The sequence below is a fragment of the Electrophorus electricus genome, chromosome 17 (assembly GCF_041902795.1).
Source record: "Electrophorus electricus isolate QZ-2024a chromosome 17, ASM4190279v1, whole genome shotgun sequence".
Classification (NCBI taxonomy): Eukaryota; Metazoa; Chordata; class Actinopteri; order Gymnotiformes; family Gymnotidae; genus Electrophorus; species Electrophorus electricus.
In genome coordinates, this window is record NC_137513.1 from 8,425,663 (window position 1) to 8,452,500 (window position 26,838).

At 47.0% G+C, this 26,838-nt stretch overlaps 1 protein-coding gene across 5 annotated transcripts in view; it reads right to left on the bottom strand.

Moving 5' to 3' along the window:
* Positions 1–6,082: 6,082 nt before the first annotated feature.
* Positions 6,083–26,838, bottom strand: part of fat3a (FAT atypical cadherin 3a) — a 110,603-nt gene continuing 89,847 nt past the window's right edge. For 2 of the 5 annotated variants that reach the window (XM_035534105.2, XM_035534104.2), the window contains 17 exons: positions 26,613–26,838; positions 24,918–25,307; positions 23,441–23,655; positions 23,153–23,290; positions 21,137–21,280; positions 20,828–21,025; positions 20,267–20,491; positions 19,340–19,916; positions 18,853–18,987; positions 18,175–18,332; positions 17,098–17,545; positions 14,174–14,327; positions 12,637–13,316; positions 10,627–10,737; positions 10,211–10,270; positions 7,981–8,016; positions 6,083–7,308 (listed from right to left, as the gene is read on the bottom strand). The exon at positions 26,613–26,838 is cut by the window's right edge and continues 8 nt beyond it. In XM_035534105.2, coding sequence (XP_035389998.1) covers positions 6,803–7,308; positions 7,981–8,016; positions 10,211–10,270; positions 10,627–10,737; positions 12,637–13,316; positions 14,174–14,327; positions 17,098–17,545; positions 18,175–18,332; positions 18,853–18,987; positions 19,340–19,916; positions 20,267–20,491; positions 20,828–21,025; positions 21,137–21,280; positions 23,153–23,290; positions 23,441–23,655; positions 24,918–25,307; positions 26,613–26,838 — 4,401 coding nt within the window. In that variant the 3' untranslated portion in view covers positions 6,083–6,802. The remainder of the gene's footprint in view (positions 7,309–7,980; positions 8,017–10,210; positions 10,271–10,626; positions 10,738–12,636; positions 13,317–14,173; positions 14,328–17,097; positions 17,546–18,174; positions 18,333–18,852; positions 18,988–19,339; positions 19,917–20,266; positions 20,492–20,827; positions 21,026–21,136; positions 21,281–23,152; positions 23,291–23,440; positions 23,656–24,917; positions 25,308–26,612) is intronic. The other 3 variants (XM_035534106.2, XM_035534107.2, XM_081700000.1) reach the window with 2 other exon arrangements.

Below are 26,838 nucleotides of genomic sequence, written 5' to 3' on the forward strand. Positions count from 1 at the left end.
TACCCGCTCGACGGCGGCAGCTATACAACTAGCAGTCTCTATATTGCCCTTCAAAGGAACGGAGGACGACAAAACCAGAGGAAAAAACTAAACACCACGCAGAGCATGGGAAAAGGGAGAACCAAGGATGCCACGGGATGAGTGGCAGCCCTGATATAAAATAGGTATGAGCCTCCCATTGGATAATTACTGCATGGGTGATTATGATTCAACTGGCAACAAGTTATTTAACCCGAACTGATGCAGTGAGTAGCTTCTCATTTGTTAAACAACCATGTTGTAAGACATCCTGTGGTCGTGGAAAAGATGTTAATCTGTTTCAGAAGGATCAAGTTATTGGCATGCATCAGGCAGAGAAAATATCTAAGGAGATTGCTGAAACTACTAAAATCGGGTTAAGAACTGTCCAACGCATTATTAAAAAGTGGAAGCACAGTGAGGAAACATCATCTTCAAGGAAGGAACGTGATCGGAAAAAAATCTTGAATGATCATGATCGGCGATCACTTATACGTGTGGTGAAATCAAATCGTAGAAAAACAGTAGAACTCAGGGATATGTTTAATAGTGAAAGTAAGAGCATTTCCACACGCACAATGCGAAAGGATTTCAAGGGATTGGGACTAAACAGCTGTGTAGCCTTAAGAAAAGCACTTGTCAATGAGGTTAACCGGCAAAAACGGCTTCAGTTTGCTAGGGAGCATAAAGACTGGACTCTGGAGCAATGGAAGAAGGTCATGTGGTCTGATGAGTCCAGATTTACCCTGTTCCAGACTGATGGGTGCATCAGGGTAAGAAGAGAGGTGGCTGAAGTAATGCACCCATCATGCCTAGTGCCTACTGTACAAGCCTGTGGGGGCAGTGCTATGATCTGGGCTTGCTGCAGTTGGTCAGGTCTAAGTTCAGTAATGTTATGTGCCCAAAGAATGAGGTCAGCTGACTACCTGAATATACAGAACGACCAGATTATTCCATCAATGCATTTTTCTTCCCTGATGGCACAGGCATATTCCAAGGTGACAATGCCAGGGTTCATCGGGCTCAAATTGTGAAAGAGTGGTTCAGGGAGTACGAGACATCATTTTCACACATGGATTGGCCACCAGAGTCCAGACGTGAACCCCAGTGAGAATCTTTGGGATGTTCTGGAGAAGACTTTGCGCAGTGGTCCAAATCTCCTATCATCAATACAAGATCTTGGCGAAAAATTAATGCAACTCTGGACAGAAATAAATGTTGTGACATTGCAGAAGCTTGTGGAAACGATGCCACGGTGAATGCGTGCCGTAATCAAAGCTAAAGGCGGTCCAACAAAATATTAGTGTGTGTGACCTTTTTTTTGGCCAGGCAGCGTATAAGGCTATCCATTCATTAAGAGTTCTTTTAAAGGCGCCATGAAAAGCTCAACTTCTCATCTCTTACATCTATCACAGTCTCTGCGGTGTGGAGAATAAATAAAGGAGGCACAGTGTCCTGCCATACAACTGTGATCATAATGGTGATTATATTATAATTGTAATTTTGGGAAACCGAGCCATATACATGGACAAGAATCCAGATATGTCCCATTCTTATATTCAAATCCACTGAGCTACTCGTATATGAGCCAGTTAGTATTGTGAGATGTTTTATACTTGGTCTTTGCATTGTTAATAACCGAATTACATTACAGTTGAAAAACAAACATGTTTTGCAGTATTACTACCCCTGGTTTGCAGTCTATATAATTTCAGCACCTCCATTATTAATAAAAGTAGTAAACAATAATGGAGCTGATATAAAGCCTAGAGAAACTCCCTTAATAACATCCAATAATTGCTTCAGCACAACAGAAGCAGCAGTAAACTAAATCTTATAAGTGAGATAGTTACTGAAGAAGCAATAGAGTGTTGAATCCTGTAGAGAAGAGCCTATTCAAAAACAATAGAGTAATACCTCAAATCATTAATGAGTACAATACAAGGTAGACTGTTAGTCTGACAGCTGGTGATGCAGCATTTAGGGCATCACGGCCAACTCCTCCACCAGTGACAGAACCTTAAGGGGCACACATGAATAAACCATAATATGGCACAACAACAACAACCTGATGTTTGTGATTAATAGCGAGCTAAAACAGATCAACGCTAAATATGGTGCTGCGTTTCTGAATAAACTTTCATTTCTTTATTATTTTGCACCTGATTCTAAATCAGGGCAGACCTGAAAAGGAAATGGAAAAAGAGAGTGAGATAAGAACGAGAAAACAAGTCGGGCAGAAGCAAGAAAACTATGATAGAAAACATGGAGTCAAGAGAAAGGATAAAGAGAAAATCCCGCAAACACATATCACTGCTTTGACACTTTGCCAATATCTAACGTGGGTCACAGAACGCTCGCCTCCGTGGTTCGGCCCGCCATGTGCAGTGGGAGGACTGTCTTGTCTGTAACCACACCTGCACCTCGTTCGTCTTTATGTATATAAACCTGTGTTAAAGTGTGCTCGGCCCACCGCACATTACAATGTGGGTGCACATACTTGGCAATTTAAGGCTAATTTACACACACACACACACACACACACACACACACACACACACACACACACACACACACACACACACATTTGGCCAGGTTCCAGTTCAATCAATTCAGGAAGGTGCAATGTAAGGTGATGTGCTGATTCACACACATTCTGGGCGTAGCCTTATAAAGTAAGATTAACCTTATCATCTTATTTATCTTCTTGACAAAGCCTGAACCGTCTTTTATTCGCTTCTCTTTTGACTTCTATCATTTAAACTGAGAAACCTGCTGAGACACAGAGATTGACATTGAGAGAAAGGGTGAGTGAGCAGAGCAGGACAGACAATATAGGTAAGTATAGTCATGTAGAAATATACACACACACAAACAAACACACACTTATCTATAATGATTCTGTGGCCCCAGGAAATCTTCATAATATCACTGTGTGTATGTGCATGTGATCTGTTTTAATAAGGTCAAATCAATTTCTGTGATTAACCTCATCAACCACCTTATGCTCCAGTGTTATTCCAGACCAGAAATTGATCACCCATACGTGACATGTCGCGCCACACAGATGAGAGATTAATAACACTATCACATTCTAAGATACATCTGTCAGAGCCACCTCACACATTTGTTTTGCTTAAATGAAAAGAAACTCATTTTTTTTTTTAACAATTTATGAAGTATCAGTCTTAGTAATACTACTAAGCAATGACTGCATTGAATGAAGGCAATCAATACGATTGATAAGATGCCATTTTCTTGCCAAAGATCATGGCATATGCTTGATAGCGCTGTTACAATATGCCAAAAATGATGATTGATTATTCTTTATAATAAACACATATGTTTGAACCATTCAAATATCTATATTTATACTTTTGTCTAAAAGAGTGCAAATCAATAAGCCTAAAGCGAGAAACAGAACTATTTAGATTACATGAAATGGGTAAATAATAATCAAACCACTGGGGACCTGCAGTAACGCCTGAAGCTTGTGTATTCAGTACAGGAGCACTTTTGTATTTTTGTTTAAATAAATTTACAGCACTCAATTCCGAGAAATGTGACAAAATTAGCCTGAGGGATCATTTACAAAATGCTATAAAAAAGTGAACAGTTGGCTTACTTAACCTACATTATGAATGCTAGAACTTCCAAATCGCTAGCTACCTTGCTAGCAAAAGTAGCAAATGCTATCAAACATCAGTCCCCCGAGTTGTGTGACTCCTGTCATGCCATGCAGGGTATTTGTTGCACTAAATTCATTGCAGTGGCCGAGGCCCAGGCGAGACCTTGCCAGGCGGCCACGTAGTACTTCTTCCCCCTCGCACAATCAAATATTAATTTTCACAATCAAATGTAATCAAATGTAAATGCAGTGTTTGTGACATCTGATATATGTAAGCACACACTTTTATTGGCTTTTTCTTTCTCTAGTTGAACAAAGATTCCCGGGAAAACATTTTTCTCACTGCAAAACAATAGAGGTCTTGATACTTTATGACTGATCCGGGGTAGGTTTCCCAAAAGCAGTGTAAAACATGGATAATCTCCAAATGGTAGATCAGGTATTATACTGAACTCTTTCTATTTCATAAGGCGATAAAGTGATTTTTGGGACCCAGAACACAATGGTAAATATTCCAGTATGGAATATTCCAGTATGGAATATTCCATTATGAAGTTCTTTTGGCTTCATATGAACCCACAGACCAACTGTAGTCAGAATACAAATTGTAAATTTGTCATTTGTGAAAAACAAATTGTAAAAGTGTCTATTGAATTGATAACGCCTCTTTGGAGATGGTTGCAAACCTCAATCCTACTCAGATTCAGTGAAGGTGGGATCAGGAGAAGTTGGCCAAAGATTATTCCGAGTGAGATATCAAGCTGACTGCTCCAACAGCTCCAAAGTCACAATATTGAATGAATTCTTGGCCCGGGCTGACTCAGAGGCTGGATTATACAAGCTTCAGATGCACTTAATGACATAGCGTGTGTGTGTGAGGGCAGGAGGGTGTGTGTGTGTGTGTGTGTGTGTTTGTGTGGCTTTGTTCTGGTATTTGGCTAACTGTAATTAACCACACACAGTTAGGGGAGATCATTAGGAAACTTGCATAGATGGTAAACATAGTCAGATACAGTGAATATGGTAATTGAAATGCATGCACACACACACACACACACACACACACACACACATCCACACACATCTATTCCATAGATATTTTCGTTTGATCAAGATTATTTTTTAATTTCTGCATCGATTAAAAAAACAAAAACAAACAAAACCAGCAGTTAAAAATGCATTTTATACACTTCATTTAGATTAGAGTTGTTTTAATACTGACAAAATGTACAGAACAGAATGAAGTGTGGAAGGAGTCAGATCTCTGCAGAGAGCAATTGGGAGGTCCAGACAGATTTCTTCCTTCTATATAAAAAGAAGAAGATGAGTACTCAATCAAATATGAAAAAACCCACCCAAACTATTCTAGAGAGAAAAATCCTGAAATGACATCTAGTAACAAAACATAGTTATAAAGTGGCGAGCCCACGTGTGTCTGTATATTAGTGTGTCTGTGTGTGCAAAAGTGTTTGCGAAGCATGTCTGCACATGTATGAGTGTATGTGTGTCTGATGTTTTTGTCCATAACCAACTCTTACAGTATCCAGGACCCCTGCCAGAATCCCAGTTCAATATCTACAAAATTGGCATTCAAACAACCTCTAGCTATATACACTGTACAAATTCAAACAAACAAATAAAACTCGAATCACACTGACATCTCTCGCACGCGTTCTGCAGGCCGCTTGCTGCATTTGGTCCCCTCTCTCCTCTCGCGCACGCACCCTGGTCCCCTACAGGACTCCCATGGTTCAGCGTCCGGTCCTCTGGGTTCTCCAAGCTTTGTCCCATTCTGGTTCCTCGTGCACCTGAGCAGGGTCATTACCATGCTAGGACTCTTCAGTAACTGTCTTAGCTGTTCCAGGCACAGGAACAGAACCAAAACGTGGACTGGCATCGAGCCTGCATGGACTGGGTCACAGCACCTAGCTGTTCTATGACTTACTTCCCTTTCCTTCTTCCAGCTCACTGCAAAATTCTTCAGTCCTTTCTTCTTGCAGGGGTTTCAGTTCTATTATGCATTGTTTCCCTCTCTCTCTCTCTCTCTCTCTCTCTCTCTCTCCCTCTCTCCCTCTCTCTGAGGGGTAGGAGACAGCATGCGTCAGGAGATTCCAGAGAAGGAGAAGTGCATGCAATCATTGCATGTATGTTTGTGTGACACACGTTCACACAAACCCTTTCTCTCACAAACAAACACATGTGCCAGTGATATGGCTTTCTGATATATGTCTATGTTTTAAAAATAGTTAACCAAAAAAAAGGAAAAAGAACCACAAAAGCACAAAAAAACATACTCTCTCTTACACACACACACACACACACACACACATTTTTATACAGAGCACCTACATGGTCTTGGTTAGTTTTAAAAACAGTGCTATTTGTGGGAATGCAGTTAAACAGAATAATGTTTCACTTTGCAATGTTTCTGATTACAAAAAGTGTGTGTGTGTGTGTGTGTGTGTGTGTGTGTGTGCGTGTGTGCGTGTGTGTGCGTGTGCGTGTGTTTGTGTGTGTGTGTGTGCGTGTGCGTGCGTGTGTTTGTGAGAGAGAGACAGAAAGACACTCACTATAACATTATTATTTTGGCAGGGACAGATCTGTATATGATGTCTTACATCTTAGTGCAAAAAAACAAACAAACAAAAAAACACAAAGCTATAAAGCATCCACACTCAAAACATTTGTTTTAAAACACATTTTAAAAACCAACAATGACAACAACAATAAAACAAGTCGGCAAGTTTTGAGCGGCCACAAAGACAAGAAAAGTTGTGCTGTTTGCCTGTATAAAATTGCTCCAAAATACCACTGTCATTCCAACAAACTGGAGATTTATTTCACATGACTCCATCTTTTTGTCTTCACAATACTTTCTGTCATTCCAGTCAAAAGAGTCCCACACCCCGCTCATCACTTCCTGTGCTTGTATGTGTGGGCGGCTCCACTTCCTGCTGGGTGTTCTGACCCTCAGTCTATAACTCAGATAGTCTCTGCAAGGGTGTGTAAATTTGTCCTCGCAAGCTATACCAGACTCACACAATTGTCGGTGGATGTTTAGGGCCGTTTCGGAGAGTGTGGAACAGTCAGAAAGTGAGTCTGTAGTTTTGTGTGTGTGCGGTGTGTTTTGGGTGTGTGTGTGTGTTGGGATGTGGCTCAGACCTCGGTCTGTTGTGTTAGAGGCAGCATCTGTGCTTCCTCTAAACTGTCCAAGCTTCCTCCCGTTTCTGAATCGTCAAACCCACAGGGGGCAGAGACGTCTGAGGCGGAAGAAGCGTTGACAGACAGGCGCTCGTCGCCACCCAGAAAAGTGCTAAACTCCTCCCCCCCAGAGCCAAGTGGCAGCTGATGTGGAGGCAGATATTGGCTAGGGTGGAAGTTAGGGCGGGACCCGCGGCCTCCACTCAGGGTGCTCTGTGTGGAAACGGGTTGATTGGCAGGTATGCTCTCGTACTCTTCGGTGGGAAGGGGCGGTGGCAGCTGATCATGTGACAAAAACTCCTCCTCCTGAGGGGGTGTGTAGTCACTGTCGATGTCAAAGCCTCCCAGGTAGTAATCCGCCTCCAAGGCCACACCCACCTCTCCTGTCTCATAAGTGGGCACTTCCTCGATGTCAGGGAGACGTGTGCTCGGCAGCCAATCAGAAGTGTCCCAGTGATATGCTGTGAACACAAAGCAAGAATTGAATGAAGATCATAAACAAGGCATTTAGTTTCAAAAATGCCGTGTGAGGTCCTTCAGGCACATGTGAGGACGGCTAAGATGTATTCGTGGGGTCCTCAGGGTCATGTCTGCTCTGCATGCTGTTCAGGAATGCTTCAGACATGGCATGCAACATTCTGCAGCGTGCAGCAAGTGAGTGGCATGCCTGTGGAACAGCCAGGTCACGAGGTCAAAGGTCAGACAGCAAAAAAATGTAATGTTCAAAATACAAAAGCAAAAAACAAAACAAAACAACAACAGTAAGTAGAAAAAGAATATGGAAACAAATGCAAATGCAGCACATGCAGAAATGCATGGAACACAGAAGCGCAGTGACACACACATTCACACACAAACACACACGTTGTAAACAGCCTAAACCTGACCATCACCAAACAGAGGGTGAGTGGGGGAAAGAGAGATAGATAGAGAGAGAGAGAGAGAGAGAGAGTCAGAGAGAGACAGAGAGCGAGAAACGGGTACTGTGCCTGTATAAATGTGGTGGTGTGATGTGCAAGAAAAATCATCTGTTTGCTGGATGATATGACATTTTCCCAAAATGCAACAGCACACTATGTCAGTAATGCAGCACAAGGCAGACAGCGGGGGCAGGGGGAGGAGGACATAGTCACCTCGGCTGTAGGTTTGACCTTGGTCCATAACTGAAACTGGCAGTCAGAGGAGACAAACAGCTCTGCATCAGCACAATACCAACTGCACAACACAGCACTGTGTGTGTGTATGTGTTTGTGTGCGCGCGTGTGTGCGCGCGCGTGTGTGTGTGTATGTGTTTGTGTGCGTGCGTGTGTGTATGTGTGCGTGTGTGTGTGTGTATGTGTGTGTACATGTTTGTGTGCGTGCGTGTGTGTGTGCGTGCGTGCGTGTGTGCGTGCATGCGTGCGTGCGTGCGTGTGTGTGTGTATGTGTGTGTGTGTGTGTGTGCGTGTGTGTGTGTGTGTGCGTGCGTGCGTGTGCGTGTGTGTGTGTGTGCGTGTGTGTGTGGTGGGGGGCTTTCCCTTTGATTTCTTTGATTGAGTATGTCAGGAGTGCCAGTGCAGTGTGACCTTTAAAGCTTCTGCACAAACAGCATCCGTCTTTCTCACTGATCACTGCCCTCTTCTCACATACACACAGTCCACATTTTCATCCCATTCCCCAAACCAGGTGATATGATGCAGGTGCACAGGACAGAGAGTGGATCATGCTCTCTGCTTGAGCCACATTCCAGGGACTCCTCTGAGCTCACGTACCAGATGCCAGACACCCCTGTCAAAGGTGTCTGTGATACATATGTAACGTACCGACGGAGCCCGCGGAGTCTTAACCGGAGCATGAACAGCAAACCGGTACACAACTATGGAAATTGAGTAGCTCTGAAACCAACTGCTAGATACTGCTAGTAATATGAATCTACAGCCGTGGGGGAGTGTGCGCGGCGATTTGGGTTTTCTCTGCGTGGATGCAGAAATTGATTGCAGGTAAAAATGATGGCGTTCAATCCTGTGGGATCGAAACCTCGGCTGAATCTGCACGCGGCCCTGCTGCTGGGCGCTGCATTTTGATGGGATTCATTTGATCTCATTACACCTTGAATTCATCGATCCAAGCAGACATTTGCAGCCTACATATTGATCGAAATGAATACACTCCACCAGCCACTTTAGTAGGAACACCACGCAGATGTGTAGCCTCTCTCTTTCCCTGCATAATCTGCATTAGCCATCCTCGGACTCTTCGCCAACGGCCATTTTTTGACCATGGGACCCCTGGCGACTTGGTATTCCAGTTTGCCACTCAGCAGTGCCACTGTGCGTATAAAAATTCCCAGAACACTGCAGCATCTGATACCCTTGTCTCATAGAGAATGAGAAAGTTTTGCAGCTGACAACCGGACGTTTCAACCATCGACCTCTCCAATTCTGACCATTGATACGTGGGTCACTAGGCGGCTGACCAACCACATGTGCTAGCAGATTACAGCCTGTGGCTGTGCACATAAAATGCACATATAACATTAGAGTAGCTACAAGTGGCTGTTGGGAGCAGGATTTGTGCGCAGATGCAACACCGTGTCTGTGCATAGCGTGATAGCTGGGCAGGATTACGCTGGTGTGGACTCCATGCTGCTACTGCAGTTTCTACATGTCACATGGAACTACATTTCCCATGCAGCCCGTGAAACTGCAGACAAACCAAAAAATGCACTACAACGCAGTACTGCTGCCTGGGTTGCTGAGGTGAGCCCAGTCAAACAGGTTCCCTAAACCAGTAATCTCATTTTTAAGCTAATTTTTAAACTTGAATTTAAACAGATTTTTGTGGCTTCCTTTTTGCCTGCTGTAAAGATCTTGGAGTGGACTGATCACAAGGACACGTGCTGCACTGAATCAGGAACAGCAGTCCTTATCAGTCCATGAGTCCAGGGGACACGGGGCCTAATGCAGAGTGTAGCTTCAAAGCAGAGTAACAATCCTTTTGCCAGAGTGGAAGTCTGAGCAAGTGAGTGTGTGTGGGTGCGTACGAGTGAAAGATTGGGACTGAATGTGGGTGTGAGAGAGAAAGCAAGAGAGAGATTGATATAATGTAAGTGTGGGTTTATCAGGAGCTCCAGGCAAAGCTGGACAGAGTCCAAATTAACACACACACACACACACACACACACACACACACACACACACACACACCTTATTTGTCTCGCTTATTCACAGCTCAGTCTGCTGCGCTACAATGATGACGTTCGATATAAAGTTCTCCATTCCATTTGTTGAATGTGAGTTGGTCTGTGAGTCTGTGTTTGCAGAGTGGGTGGGGCTAACATTAGTGAGAGATATCGGTCAACAGTATGAAGGTGTTGGCGAGTACCTTCATTTTCGATAGTTTCAACTGCATCATTGACCAGTCGAATTACCGTCACTATGGAAGCTTGGGGAAGGAGAGAGCAATGGAGAGTGGTAAGAAACACACACACCTCCACACACACTCGCACACACAAGGACCTGACGACAGCACAGGCCTATACGACAGACCAGAGGCAAAAATCGATCACAGTGTAAATTCAAACATTTTAAAACACATTAATTCGAGCTCCCATTGGTCCACTGCCAAAGCTTCTGTGACCTGATTGGCTGATGATGACCTGTTCTGTGACAGATGGGAAGGCAGGCATGTCATCATTCCATGTGCTGTGCAAAAAAATTATGAAGGTTGTCTCACACTCACTCACGCGCACACATACACACACACACAAGAACGCTCAAAAACAGGTAGGCAGGGCTTACCATTGTCGTCGCACGAGTCTGACTGGAAGGAGCTCAGTGATTGGACTTCAGAGTTGCTTCCTTTGTTACTGCCTGAGAAACATGTGACCTCTTCCAACATGTCCACTTTCCCTACATACCGAGGTCAAAGATGAAAGGTCAGACATAGCCCATACATTTTCTCTCACACACAGTCTTTGTCTAAGTCGAATACAAGCACAGGCACACACTTGCACTCACACACTTGCACTTACACTCATGCACACACACACACACACACACACACACACACACACACACACACACACACACACACACACACGCTCAAAGCTGTGAAGCACAGCAGTCAGAATGAGAAGAAAAATAAAACTACCATACTGAAGAAATTCAATCTCTTTCTCTCTCTGTAATGCTGAGAAAACCCGACTGTTTCTAGACCATTTGTCTGAGATCCATAAGCCCACATCATTCTGTTATGTCCAAAGAGGGCATGTTAATAAAAACATTTTATTGGATAAGTGCCTTTCAAGACACCCAAGAACACTGTACAATAAGGCTAATAATAAAAACAATGTACAAACATGCAAATGCAATACACACAATCAATTAAAAATCTCATTTCTGGCTCCCCCGCCTGCCGGCAGGAAGAGACTTTTAAGACTAGCTTTGAACATAGCCGCAGACAAACAAGCGGCAACTTAAAAGGAAGCGACCTCACCAAGAGGACTCAGCTAAGAGGGAGGAACTTTGAGCAAAAGCACATACTGGAGAGTAAGACTGTAGCAGACTACCACGGTAAGAGGGACCGAGACCACGCAAAGATTTAAAAACCAGCAAAGCCGTTGTACTGGGAGCCAATGAAGATTTTTCAAAGTTGGACTGATGTGCTCCCAGAATCTGTTATGGGTTGAAGCCATTGCAGCTGAATTTTGCACACCCGTTCAAAGCCGGAGCAGGGAGTCCGTATAGTACAGCATTACAGTAGTCAGTTCTAGATGTTACAAAAGCATGGATAATAATCTCAGCAGCAGCAGACCAGAGAAAAGACTTATATGTTAAGTTTAATGAGAAATACCAGGCAAATAAAGGGCAGTTTGTACGGAAAAACACGATGTATACAGCAATGAAAAGCATCTAAGCAAAAAGGGAAGGTATTGTGCAACCAGTTTCCCAAAGTGTTTTGCCTCCTGATGAGATCTTTTGAACATCGGTCCACGCTCATGTCCTCTCTGGTTCAGAGGGAGGAAGGGCCTCCCTATCATGTCCAAAACAGTGACGTATGTTTAACCTTGACAGGAGTAGACGATGGTATCACTAATTGACCAAATCCACCAGTTTTAATACATACAAAATCAACAGATACCTGCAGAGTGATTCTGTGCTTAATACGTTCACTGAATATAAATCCTTTTTAGAGAACGTTCTGTTCTCCCGCCAAAATCGGTGGAACTGGTTGAATGCATGTTTGCTCTTCAATGCAAAGTGAAAAATCTGTGTCAGCATGGACAGATGGGGACAAGCGTCAGAAGACGTCGACGTCGGGCCAAAAGCGTTCATGTAAGCGCTTCTCTACAAGAAGCAGATCCTATTAGCAGGCATCTAATCTAATTTCCAGGCTTAATCTAATTAAGAGAGCCAGCAGGCATTAAAAAGTTGAAATGGTGTTAAGGTGTGTGCATGTCTGCTTCTCATTCATAAATCACAGGGTGGAAAGTCTCTGACTGGAGGGTCTCCCCCATGTGTTCTCTTAATTTGTGCCAGGAGGTCAGGAATTATGGGTGAAAATATACTGGGACATGAACTAGAATCAATAATAATGCAGGGCTGCACTGCCAAAATAGGAACAGTATTATATGTGCACAGGTGTGTGGGTGTAAGATGATGAAAGAGTGAACAAAATTTTGTATGTCATTTGTGTGTGTATGGTTTTTATGAATTATGGTGTGTGTGTGTTTATATGTATGTGTGTGTGTCAACAAGTTCATTTAAATAATGCAGCTTCTGTGATTGGATTGTTACAGCTACACTCACCCTCGTCCTCCCAGGGGCTCTTGCGCAGGGAGTCACAGTCTGATCGGCATGGTGATGCCGGCGGCAGGTTAGGCGCCACGCTGCACACCACTACCCCTCGTCGCGTGGCTCCGCCCAGAATCCGCGGAGACTCGGTTGTTGGGTGAAACGTGCTCATCTCTGTAAGCTCCACCCCTCTCCTGTCCCCACCTCTCTTATCCAGACTCCCACGGGCATCACCAGGGAAGCAGGGCGTATACGCCATTGGTCGGACAGGGACCTGGGGCGGTCCTGAGAGATTCCCTGCCTCCGTGTACAAGTTGATGGGGTCTCCCAGTCCACAGGGCAGGGGCGGGTAATGGCCCCCATTGGCCTTGTGCAGCAGGGCGGCAGTGGCCGGATCCTGGATCATCGAGAGGTTATTCCGCGAGTAACTTTTCTGGAAGACCTTCTTCCGGAATGCAATGAAAAGGAGGATGAGGGTGATGATGAGGAAGAGGACGACCATGATGCCGATGAGTTCCTCTTTGCCCACATAGGCGTGGCCAGCCTGCATGTCAGGCACAAGGACAGGCCGGACCGTGCAGGCTCCACCCACAAAGCCCAGCGTGCAGTTGCAGTAGAAGGAGCCGAACGTATTCACACACACGCCACCGTTTTCGCACTGCTCCCGCGCACACTCGTTCACATCCTCTTCACACCTGCCGGGAAATGCATGCACATGCACAAAACGACGTGTATACACACACCCATGCGCACACGTATACACACACACAGACAAAGATACACACACACACACACACACACACACACACACACACATATACACAGTATTGTGATCTTTGTGAATTCCTGGTCAGATACACAAGCAATTGACTAGTATGTTGACAAGACGGCTTTGACTGGGATACTGTGCTAAAATAAGCCAAACACTCACTTGTATCAGTTACATAAGAAAGAAATGCACATATACATAAATGTATGCATACTTACACACACACACACACACACACTCGCATGTGCACTGCAAAAGCAGACAACTGACTGTGTGCATGTGTGAGGGTGTATCTGTGTGTGAGGAGATACACGGCTAAATGCCACGTAAGTGAAAGTACAGATTGTAAAAAATAATGTTTTAGGTTGGATGTGTGTATGTAGGATTGTGTGTGTGCATGCATGTGTCTTTTTTTTTTTTTTTTTTTTTTACAAATAAAGCTTCTGTGGTTACATATGCTATGGAGTAGCATAGCCCAAGAGAGTGCAGTGATGTAATGTTCCTTTCACTAGAGACAGAAAGAATTAAAGGGATAGAAAAATAACTTAAGAGAGAGCAGAAACTGCCACTGAGACAAGGATAAAGAAATGATGCCCTTTAGTGTTAGAAACCTTCAGAAAGGTATCATTCAAACACCTCTATTATTGCAGCTGTAACAAGCTTACTTCACCATGGCAGTATCTACTGACTAAGGCTTTAGGAGGCTAATGTAGCTATTTCAGTGTGTGTGTGTGTGTGTGTGTGTGTGTGTGTGTGTGTGTGTGTGTGTGTGTGTGTACTGACGTGATTCCGGTGTATCCTCTCTTGCAACTGCATATGAAGGCATTCCCGATAGGTTTACACATGCCGCCATTCTGACAGGGGTTCGGCACACACACACTGATCTCAGTCTCACAGCGCCCCCCAGTGTGCAGGGCACTGCAAGTGCAGGAGAAACCTGAAGAGACACACACACACACACACACACACACACACACACACACACAGAGATATTTAATCCTTTATACATGTATAAATGTGACAATGCTATCATCCCACAACACAGATCAAAAACATGAAGCAGAGAGAGAGAGAGAATGTTTGGGTCTACAATATCTGTATATGTATGAATGCCAATAAATATATTTGAACTTGAATTAGAAAAATATTTAGAGAGAGAGAGATTATTACATAAGAGATGCCAAAAGAGGAGGATCTGTACAACTGCAATCTCTCTCTCTCTCTCTCTCTCTCTCTCTCTCTCTCTCACACACACACACACACACACACACACACACACACACGCATACATGTCCACCTTTGGGAAATCATGTGTAAAATGTCATGGATCATTGGTGTTTTTCTTATCATTGCTACACACACAGACACACACACATAGATGGGCACCTGATCCAACACAGACCCTCATTTCAGTGCACACATGACCTTTACAATGAGGTTGACCCTGCCCCAAATCCAGAGAGAGTGACACAGGAGGGAGGCAGAGATGAGAGGGGTCAGAGAGCACATGGGAAGAAGGAGGGGAGTGAGAAAGAGAGGGGAGCAAAACAAAGGGATAGAACACCTGCAGAGGAGAGAGGAGAGGAGAGGAGAGAGGAGAGGAGAGAGAGGAGAGGAGAGAGGAGAGGAGAGAGGAGAGGAGAGGAGAGGAGAGGAGAGGAGAGAGGAGAGGAGAGAGGAGAGGAGAGAGAGGAGAGGAAAGGAGAGGAGAGAGGAGAGGAGAGAGGAGAGGAGAGAGAGGAGAGGAAAGGAGAGGAGAGAGAGGAGAGAGGAGAGGAGAGAGGAGAGGAGAGAGAGGAGAGGAGAGAGGAGAGGAGAGAGAGGAGAGAGGAGAGGAGAGGAGAGGAGAGGAGAGGAGAGAGGAGAGGAGAGAGAGGAGAGAGGAGAGGAGAGGAGAGGAGAGGAGAGAGGAGAGAGGAGAGGAGAGAGAGGAGAGGAAAGGAGAGGAGAGAGGAGAGGAGAGAGGAGAGGAGAGGAGAGGAGAGAGGAGAGGAGAGAGAGGAGAGAGGAGAGGAGAGGAGAGGAGAGGAGAGGAGAGAGGAGGAGAGAGAGAGGAGGAGAGGAGAGGAGAGGAGAGAGGAGAGGAGAGGAGAGAGAGGAGAGAGGAGGAGAGGAGAGAGAGGAGAGGAGAGGAGAGAGGAGGAGAGGAGAGAGAGGAGAGGAGAGGAGAGAGAGAGGAGAGGAGAAGAGAGGAGAGGAGAAGGGAGGAGAGAGGAGGAGAGGAGAGAGAGGAGATAGGAGGAGAGGAGAAGAAAGGCAAGGAGAGAGGAGAGTGGAGAGGAGAGGAGAGAGAGGAGGAGAGGAGATGGGAGGAGAGGAGAAGAAAGGAGGCAGAGGAGGAGAGAGGAGAGGAGAGGAGAGTCAAGATGGGAGGAGGGGAGAGGAGAAGAGAGGAGAGGAGCGAGGAGATGGAGGAGAGTGGAGAGGAGAGGAGAAGGGAGGAGAGAGGAGGAGAGCAGAGAGAAGAGATGGGAGGAGAGGAGAAGAAAGGAGGCAGAGGAGGAGAGTGGAGAGGAGAGGAGAGAGAGGAGGAGAGGAGAGAGGAGATGAGAGGAGAGGAGAGAGGAGGAGAGGAGAGAGCAGAGGAGAGAGAGGAGGAGAGGAGAGGAGAGGGGAGAGAGGAGGAGAGGAGATGGGAGGAGAGGAGAAGAGAGGAGAGGAGAAGAGGAGAGTGGAGAGGAGAGGAGAAGAGAGGAGAGGAAAGGAGATAGGAGAGGAAATGGGAGGAGAGGAGAGGAGGAGATGGGAGGAGAGGAGAGGAGAGTGGTCCACCAACAAATGAAAGATTACTTACTGCATACTTTCTCTCTCGCTCTCTCTCTCTCTCTCTCACACACACACACACACACACACACACACACACACACACACACACAGTCTTTCTGTCTTAACCATAAATGCAGCCACACACCCTCATTTTCAAGATGGAGAAATTCATGTGTGTTCATTTTGAGTTAAACAGAACTTAGCTCTGTTGTACTTAGAAGAGAATGGGAGACTAATTACAGCCATTAAGTGGTGTAATTATGCAATAATTACAGAGTAATCTTCATTATACAGGCTACTTCACACAAAAACACATACACGCACGCTTGTGCAAGGGATGCACCGATAAGAATATGCAGGCATGATGCCATATTCAGTACGAACGCTGCTGCCAGCTAGCTATCTACTCACAGTAAATATTTGAGAAGTATGAAATATGAGGTACACCACCAGTCAAATACTGGAGTACTAGGACTGCACAATACTGTACATGGTTTGCCTGCAAAGTGATGACAAGACTGATGGTTAGTGTCTAGCTCGCCTGCCATCATCACCTGCACAGACTATTTTCATATAACAGAGGAGTTTTAGACCAGAACAATTCCTCATGCCAGGGCCCTAGGGACTAGGAGTCTAGGAGTCTAGGGTCAAGAGGCCAGAGGACAGCTGCATAGGGACCAGGAGGCTAGGAGACTAGGGGCCTAGGGTCCAGGACGCTAGGGGCCTAGAGTCTAGTAGGCTAGGGGCCAGAAGGATAGGGGCTTGCTCCCACAGATTATAGGCCCTGAGCCACTGGAGAAAATATGTCGCAAACAAACACACACACACACAAACACACACACACACAAACACACACACACACACACACACACACACACACACACACACACACACACACACACACACACACACACACACACACACCCACTCCCTGCAAGCACCTCCTGATGGCAGGCTGACACAGGTGGCACTGTTGAGGCAGGGCTGAGTGCTGCAGGCATCTGGTTGCAGAACGCAGCCCAGCTTGAGATCAGAGAGCCCCACCACCTCAGCATAGCGGCTCCGTTTGTCCTGTAGGGGGAGCTCATTGTCGTTCAGCACCACAGAATCCAAGCAGCCCTGGAAGCCATTACTGACTCGTGGGCCCTTTCGCTCCGGCAACACCTGCGCCCCGAAATATATTGACCAATCTGGGCCTGGTGAGTGGAACTTGGGCGGGGCCTGACGCCTCAGCACGGAGCTGTCATCCAGTGAGAGGCTGCTGAAGTTCCCGCCAAGCTCGAGGGTCACGTGATGCCAGTTGCCATCATTGATAGGCCAGCTGGATATGCCCAGGACACCAGGGCCTTTGTCGCAGTCGAGCTGGAACCAGAGACGGCCTTCCTCAATCTGTCAATCAAATGACATAAAAAAGGGACAGCTGGGTTTTTGTCTGCATTTGGACAAAAATGTCCTGAGTATGAAGGACTGTGCAGCTACATTGTCAGAATCAGCAACTTCATTTAGAAAACTTCTTAGTGAATTTAAGAATGGGGTTTAGGAGGAGTGTGGGGTAGGGTTTGGGCGTAAGTGTGTGTGTGAGTGTGTGTGTGCGGGCGTGTGTGCGCGCGCATGTGTGTGTGTGTGCGTGTGTGTGTGTGTGCGGGCGTGTGCGCGTGCGTGCGTGTGTGCGCGCGCGCGTGTGTGTGTGTGCGGGCGTGTGCGCGTGTGTGTGTGTGCGCGTGTGTGTGCGCGCGCGTGCATGTGTGTGTGTGTGCGGGCGTGTGCGCGTGCGTGTGTGAGTGCGTGTGAGTGCGTGTGCGCGCGTGCGTGTGTGCGTGCGTGTGTGTGTGTGTGCGGGCGTGTGCGTGTGTGTGTGTGTGTGCGGGCGTGTGCGTGTGTGTGTGTGTGCGCGCGTGTGTGCGTGTGTGCGCGCGCGTGCATGTGTGTGTGTGTGTGTGTGCGGGCGTGTGCGCGTGCGTGTGTGAGTGTGTGAGTGCGTGTGCGTGCGTGCGTGTGCGTGCGTGTGTGTGAGGTACCTTTAGGACCGTGCATGGCTCGGGGCGTGTATACATGATAATGCCTTTACTCTGCAGCGTTCGGATCCTCAGCTGCAGTTTCAGCTCCTCTCTCCTCCCTCTGTCAATCACATGGTACTTTATGTAGCTGTTACCAGAGAAACTCAGCGACGTGTGGCCTAAAATACACACACACACACACACACACGTTTACACATGCAGGGAAATGTCATTGCAAAATGTATTCAGAAAGAGTGTGGATACAAAAATTCAAGTTTGTCATTTTTATGTAATGCCTAATGTACTTACTTAATAACTAACAAAATGACTCTAAATAAATAATAGCATGTTCTTTTGCACACATTGTTTGAGAGACAGCTGCAGCCTACCTTAACACTTCTGTGTCCACAATTTTACCACCACAACACAGCTGCTAGCAAGAGTTCTGATCACTAGTGTTCCACTATTTAGAGTTCTGCTGCCACCTGCTGGCCAAAGGCCCTTATTCTGACTCCTTTTCCAGCTTTAACACAGGTGTTCAGTCAAGTGTGTTAGAGCAGGAAAATATTAAAGCCCAGAGGGCTGGAGTCTCCAGCAACAGTGACGTAAAATGCCTGAAATCCTCAGAATTCACAATGCAGAAAGTGGCAGCAAAACACACACACACACACACACACACACACACACACACACACACACCTGCACATTCTCCAAGTTTCCCGGGTGGACACTGGCATGCATAAGGTCCTCTGTTGTTGTCTGTCTTCACACACTGCATGTCGGCCGGACAGGCCATGTCTTCACACGACTCCGAGACTGCAGAACAGCTCCCATCTGTAATACCGAGTAAGGCAGAGAAAGAGAGGGAGAGATGAAAAGAGAGAAAGTCATTCTGAGGCTGATTTTGTAACGTACCTTTGCCTGTGTGTATGAGTGCATGCATGTTTTTAAATGCATTTCTATGTGAGAGTGCGCATGCATGAGTGAGTGTGTAAGATTTACACACGAGCAAGCGCATGTATGCAAATGTGCACGTGCATGAGCCGTGTGCATGCGCGTGCGGTGGCGAGAGTGCATGTATCAGTGCACGTTTGATTGTGAGCGTGCAGGTGGGCGTGAGCGTGCAGGCGTGTATGAGCGTGCATGTGAGTGTGAGTGCGCATGAGCGCGCACGCGCGGGACTCACCGCTGCACACGCAGTGCGTGCTCCTGTGGAAGCGTGGCGAGACGAAGCTGCTCTTGGCCGTGGTGTAGGTGAGCAGGGTGTGTGAGTCCAGCGTGATGGTCTGCTCGCACTGCGCCTCCCTACAGTCCAGGCCCGAGCAGTTCTTATCCAGCACAGCGGAAACGCGCAGCACCTGGTCCAGCTGCCTGCGTGCCGAGCTCAGCTTCTGGCTCACGTACGCTGCCTTGTAGAAGCCGCTGCCTTCTGCCGTCTCCACGGCGACCAGCAGGTCCAGCTGGCCCGTGGCCTCCACGGGCTGCACGCTGAGCACGCGCAGCGCCTCGGGCCGCGGCGTCGCCATGACGGCGGCGAGGGCGCGGCGCACGGCCGGCAGGTGGCGGGAGACGAAGTCGTGGGGCGCCACGCGGTCGAAGCGCACGGTCACGGCGTCGCGGAGCATCTCGGCCGAGGCCTGCTCCACGTGCACACTCACAGGCACGCTTACGAGGAAGCGGCCGTCCGTCACGGTGGCGTTGAGGGCGTAGAGGCCCGCGTCCAGGCCGCCCAAGGCGATGATACGCCCATCACGTGGGCTCACCTGGGGGAGAGCGAGAAGAGAGCGATGGAGTGAGAATGACATGGAGAAAGGGAGAAAGAAAAGAGAAAGAACAGGAGACACATGAAAGGACAGAGGGAGAGAGCTTCTTTATACACAGCTATGCATGCACGTTAATATAGCAGCCATGCTTCGTATTACAGCTCATCATTCATGTTGTTTTGGCGAAACTGTATTTTCAGACATGCCAATAACGCATAATGAATGAAGGAAATTAGAGATGGTACAAAAAACAAGGCCGCATTTAGTTTCTGAATATCGGAACAGCGGCAGTGACATCTCATGCAAACCAACACACACACACACACACACACACCGTATCTCTCACCAACCTTAAACAGGCTGTTCTGCTGTTGTGCATGTCCATAGGTGAGGATGTCGAAGGCGTCCTGGTCTGTAGCATGGATCTGGCCAATCACACCCCCCGGGAACTCATCCTCCATGGTGATGATGTGCACGTGTAGCGGTGACGCCGTAGGCTTGTGCACGCTCTCCTCGATCACACGCACGTGCACCAGCGCTGTCGACGAAAGCGAGGGCCTACCAGAGTCCCGGGCCTAGCACAGGCAATGAGATTCACCGATTTGTCAAACCGTGAGTAAGAAAATAAACCAGTCAGGATAAGAATCTGAATTCTGCAACCTTTTCACTAGTATTTTACCTGGAAGCAATTTGAAAAGTTTTTTCAATGTTTTAAAGCAGATTTCATTAACCTATATATAAATTTTTTTTTTTACAAAAATAAATAAATACATAACTTATAAATATTGCATGTATTGTAACTTTTTTCATACCAAATGCATTTAATCCATCTCCCTCTACAAATAATCACTGGTTTAATTGTTTTTTTTTTTCACTTCTGGTTTTCAGTGTGTTTCTGGTAGCGAGCTTACCTCCACCTGAATGGTGTATTCAGTGCCCTCTGACCTGCGGAACATCTGATTCGATGTTAACAGCCCCTCCTTGTCCAATTTAAACCACACCCCCTCATTTCCTGACAGGATACGGAAGAGGAAGGGCGGGCCATTGTGGGCAGCATCTTTATCGATGACAGACAGCTGCAGGATGCTCGTCCCCATTGGTTTATTCTCCTGTGGCAGTGAGGTAGAAAGCACGATAACAAAGAGATAAAAGAAAATGAATTGTTATGCATGAATAGACTAATAAATAAGATTGACACGTCTGCCATTCTTTAACTGTACCTGTATAACAGCGCTGTGATTGGCTGGGGAAAAGGTGGGCGGGTTGTCATTGATGTCTGAGATGTCGATGTTAACCAGCACAGTGGTGGACATGGCAGGAGTTCCACTGTCCAGGGCTCTTACCACCAGAGTATAATCAGCAGTCTGGAGAGAGAGAGAGAGAGAGAGACCAAAATACAGATGTAGAATAGCACATACAGGAACATACAATGTAAAATAGCACATACAGTGTAAATCAGCACACACGTGTTTACATTGCTTTGACTGAACAGTATGGAAGGTTAATTAAAAAGACCTTTGACTCTATTAGACTCTCAGTCCCAGAGACATGGCAATGAGATAAGACCCACTCTGAGGAAGCAAACAGAGCAAGACAGGCAATGATAACACCATCCACGCACATGAGTGCACACACACGCATACACACACACACACACACACACACACACACACACGCACATGCGCGCACACACACGCGCACACGCACACATGCACGCACACACACGCACACACACGCACACACACGCATGCACACACGCACACACGCACACACACACATATACATATACCTATACATACACTCGCACAGGCACCACACGCACGCATGTGTACACACACACGCACGCACACACACTGGAGTCATTATCTTTTTTCCCCTCTTCCCCTAAACTACTATTTTTTTGAACCTTTACCTAATCTCTGCGGTTATCCTTCTTTAACATACACTTTTCTCCCTCTCTACCTCTCTCTGTCTGTGCTCTCTCTCTCTCTCTCTCTCTCTCCCTATTTACCTCTCTCTATCTCTTTCTCTCTCTGCCTCTCTCTATCTCTCTCTGTCTGTGCTCTCTCTCTCCCTATTTACCTCTCTCTATCTCTTTCTCTCTCTGCCTCTCTCTATCTCTCTCTGTCTGTGCTCTCTCTCTCCCTATTTACCTCTCTCTCTCTCTCTCTTTCTCTCACTCTCTCTCTTTCTCCCTCTGTCTCTCTCTCTCTCATTCTCTCTCTCTCTCTCTCTCTCTCTCCCTATTTACCTCTCTCTCTCTCCCTCTCTCTCCCTATTTACCTCTCTCTCTCTCTCTCTCTCCCTATTTACCTCTCTCTCTTTCTTTCTCGCTCTCTCTCCCTCTCTCTCTCTCTCTCTCTCCCTCTCTGTCTCTCTCTCTCTCTCTCTCTCTCTCTGCAGGCTCCTCTTCTAGTCATTATCACTCTTAGTCTCTCTCCTTTCTGACAACCTTTACACCGTTTTTCTTTTATCTCCTCTTGCTGTTTCTCTCTTTCCCCATCTCTCCTGCTGTCATCCCTCCCTCCCTCCCTCCCTCCCTCTCTTCGCCTCCATCCCCGCATCCCACAAGGCAAAATCACTGCGAGCACAACAGGGTCTTCCTGGTTCGAAATGACTGACAGCCACCATGGCAACGGTAACCCTGGAGACGGTAATGGTAGGGGAGAGGTTGCGGCAGTGCTCTTGCGTGCGCGGTCGGAGCCTTTTCAAGCCAAACAACTCGCCCCCTTTTCCGCAGTCTTAAAGAGAAAGGCCTCAGGGCCAGCCTCTCACATGCACCTGACACCCACGGCCTAGGTCACGTTCACCCAGCCACACACCACCACACCGCTCGCAGCAGGAAAGAGTTGTCAATATCGGTCAACGCAAGAGCGAATTAAACAGTCGGAAGCAAACACGCTAAATATAAACCCGAACAAGGTAATCGCCAGCGAACAGAAAAACCTGCTTGCCATTTCTTTAGAACTGTGGGTCCATCACGTGGCAGAAGTTTTAACACACGGGCTGTAACGGGGAAAGATTCCTGTAAAAGTCACAACGAGAGACCTCAACACACACTAAAAGTTTCTCATCTGCTTGGTCACTGCCATTAGCACGGCACCTCAACTTTGTCTGGGCAGTTTACCAAATGCACTGAGTCTCTCTGAAAAGGATGTCTAGCAAAGGGTTAAATACAGAGTACCGATAGCATAATTAAGCTTCTGATATGTTGTCATTGTAATGGCATTCCTTACCGTTTCTCGGTCCAGCTGTTTGTTAACTTTGACCTGGCCCGTGATTGGCTCAATGAAGAACTGGTTCTCTTGGTCGCCATTAACGATGGAGTACAAGATGTCGCTGTTCACCTGGCTGTCGATATCCTCAGCGGTGACCTAGGTGACCAAACCGAAACTAGCTCTCAGTAAAATTGACGTCTGCCAGGAACGTCAGAAACTGTCTAATCATTAGAAACACCTGCTGTCCCAACAGCAGCTGTGTCACTAACAAGGCCATGTTGCATCATAATAGTTTGTTTTGTTTACCGTAACAACAGCATCGCCGATGCTGGCACCCTCACTAATGGGCGCACTGTAGACGTCACGGCTAAACACTGGTGCGTTGTCATTGACATCCGTCAGGTTGATGTTCACCATGGTAACAGCACTGAGGGGCGGCGTTCCACCATCTTGAGCTTCAACTGTGAGGAAGTAATCTTTGCAGGACTCAAAGTCCAGGGGGCGAAACACTGATATTGCTCCTGTGGTTGCATTCACACACACACACACACACACACACACACACACACACACACACACACACACACACACACACACACACACTCATATAAGAACAACAGTTAACACCACAGCTGCAGCACTATATGAAGTTTTTTATTCCACTAACACTTAGGTGAAGACCACATTTCATCATCAGGAACATTTAAAAAAAAGTCTAGTACAGTCAAACTACAACAGTCAGACTGCAGGACTGGTACAGTCATACCACAGGTCTGGCATCACCATACTACACATTAGCTTGGCTGACATTAATTGTCCCCGCACCGTCATTCATCACACCGGCCACCGTTGGACTCGATCACACAAGCCCACATGAACATTTATGGCATTTAACCCACAGAGACAATCCTGACTGAACACAACTTGAGCTCAAGGGCCCAACAGTGGCAATTGGGCAGTGGGGGGGCTTGAACTGGGAACCTTCCACTTCCATGGTGAGTATCTTAACCACGGAGCTAGCCCTGGGCCCTGTGTCCATGTGTCCTAGCGTGCCATGTGGGGCAGGAGTGTGAACTGAGCTCTGAGGTAATGAGGTGAAGTGAACAGGCAGGCATGTCCACATGCTTTACTCTGTGTGTGTGTGTTTGTGTGTGTGTGTGTGTGTGTGTGTGTGTGAGTCTGCAGGGGCATGTGTGTCTGCTTGTGTGGGTTGTGAAGTACGCCTACAATAACTTGTGTGATCAAGCAAGCGTAGCCTGGTGGGTGACAAAAAACCAAACAAGCAAATAATAATAATCGAATGAACAAACAAACCTAAACCTAAAACACATCCAACAGTTTTTTTGGCCCGATTAAGGCTGGCACTGTCAGAACAGCAAGCTCTTCTTCAAGGGCTTTGTGTGCCAGACAGTCTTTCTCACGAGCGACTTGCTGTTTGATGTTTGGCTTGCAGGGCCCAGAGATCAAAGAAAAAGCCATAAAAGTAACTCGTACGGCATCTTCATGGATGTTCATTCACTGGTCCCAGCTGAATGTTAGAACCTAACGAAACCTTATACGTGTGAATGTCGGCGGTTCCTGCCAACTGCGGTATCAACCCTAACTGCACTGTTTACAAAGTTTACATGAAATTTCTAGGCATGGACAACGAAGATGACATGTAGCTGTGTGTAGTGTATCGCGGCATTATAAGGAGTTATGAAGTGTCTGTGTCTGCGTCGCGTGCTTGTGGAGGCTGACAGTGTGTGACCTGAGTGTGCGAGACACGTACGCCTTCTCTCACCTGTTTGGATGTTGATGGTGAAGTGGCCCTGCTGGTTCCCAGACCTGATGCTGTAGTAAATGTCAGCGTTGGTGCCGATGTCCTTGCTGGCGGCAAACACGCGCGTCACCTCCGTTCCCACGGCGACGTCTTCAGGCAGCGTGGCCAGGTAGTCGCGTCGCTCGAACACGGGCGGGTTGTCGTTGACATCCAGCACGGCGATGGTGACGTTGGCGAAGGAGGATAGGCGGCCTGGCACGCCCTGGTCGGAGGCGCGCGCCGTTATGAGGTAGGTGGATTGCACTTCGCGGTCCAGCCCACGCTCCAGTGCCACAACGCCGGTGAACTTGTCGATGGAGAAGAAGCCGTCGGCAGAGTCCACCAGGGAGTAGACGACTCTTCGGCTCTCTCCTGTGTAAGGGAGAGAGATGGAGAGAGAGAGAGAGAGAGAGAGAGAGGTAGGGGTTGGAGGGAGGGAGAGGTGTTATTTGTTATAATTTTTTGTGATAGTGTGGAGTGTCAAGCTGAGAGCTAAATGTTGATTTGCCTGTTGACTTGAATGTTGATCTGAGTATTAAACTGGGTCATGAACATGAATGTTGAACTGGTTAAGATGAGTGAGGAACTGGGTGATGAACTGTATGTTGAGCGGGATGTGAGCTGGGTGTTAAACTTAATGTCCCCTACATTTCACATCCCCTGATTCATACCTACGACATCACCTAAATGTGTCATGACAGGCATGCACATACGGGAGCTCCCATTACAAGAAGGCCCTTCCCTGAGACATCCACAGGACAGGACCCTCCACAGAGAGATCCACAGGACAAGAAAACCCACCACAGAGGGATCCACAGGACAAGAAAACCCACCACACAGGGATCCACAGGACAAGAAAGCCCACCACAGAGGGATCCACTGTGCTGAGCACATCACCAGCACAGCAATGCCTGAACTAAATGACATCTACTCCAGTCTGTGCAGGGCATCAGCAATTCGTATCACCAAGGATAGTATCCACCCAAACCACAACCTGTTTCAGTGGTTATCCTCTGGGAAACGTCTCCCTCAAGGTCAGGGCTGAGAAGTTAAGAAGGAGGTTCTTCCTCAAGGTCAAATGGACAATAAACAGCTAAAACCTCATAATTTAGATTCATCATTTAGGCGCATACACACACACACGCACACGCACGCGCACACACACACGCGCACACACACACACACACACACACACACACTTGCACTATTTGTATGATCCCTTATTTCATATTTCCCCTTTTACATTTGGCTTGTCTATTTCATGTATATTTTTTAGCTTATTATTTTATTGTACTCCTTATTTTACTTTTACTGTATTTATCGACCTCTCACGGTGCTTGGAGCAGCCTCCTTACACTTCACTGCATTTTATACAACCTACAAAATAAAGGAGTGAATGGAGGTGAACTCGCCCTGCACGTCACACAACTGGGAGCCTGAAAGACATTAAAACAAACAGTTTGGGCATGTGAAAGAGACAGAAAAAGAGAGAGAAAATGCAAGAGACAGAGAAATAGAAAAGAAAGGAAAAGAGAGATCGAGAGAAACAGAGAAAGACAGAGCGAGAGAGAGAGAGAGCGAGCGCGACACACACACACACACACACACACACACACACACACACACACACCCCTGACTGTGCACTAAGAGGCTGGGGGAGTTGTGTTTATGTCCTACCCTGGTCAGGGTCCGTGGCTTGCAAGCGTGTAAGCAGAGCTTTCGGGGCGGTGTTCTCATAAACGCTGGCTGTGTAGTGGGCCATGCTGAACTGGGGAGCATTGTCATTCACATCCAGCAGCGTCACGGCAACAGCTGCCTCGCACCACAGACCGCCGCTGTCCGTTGCCCGGGCAACCAGAGAGTAGCGCGCCACCTTCTCGCGGTCCAGCACCGCTGCTGTCTT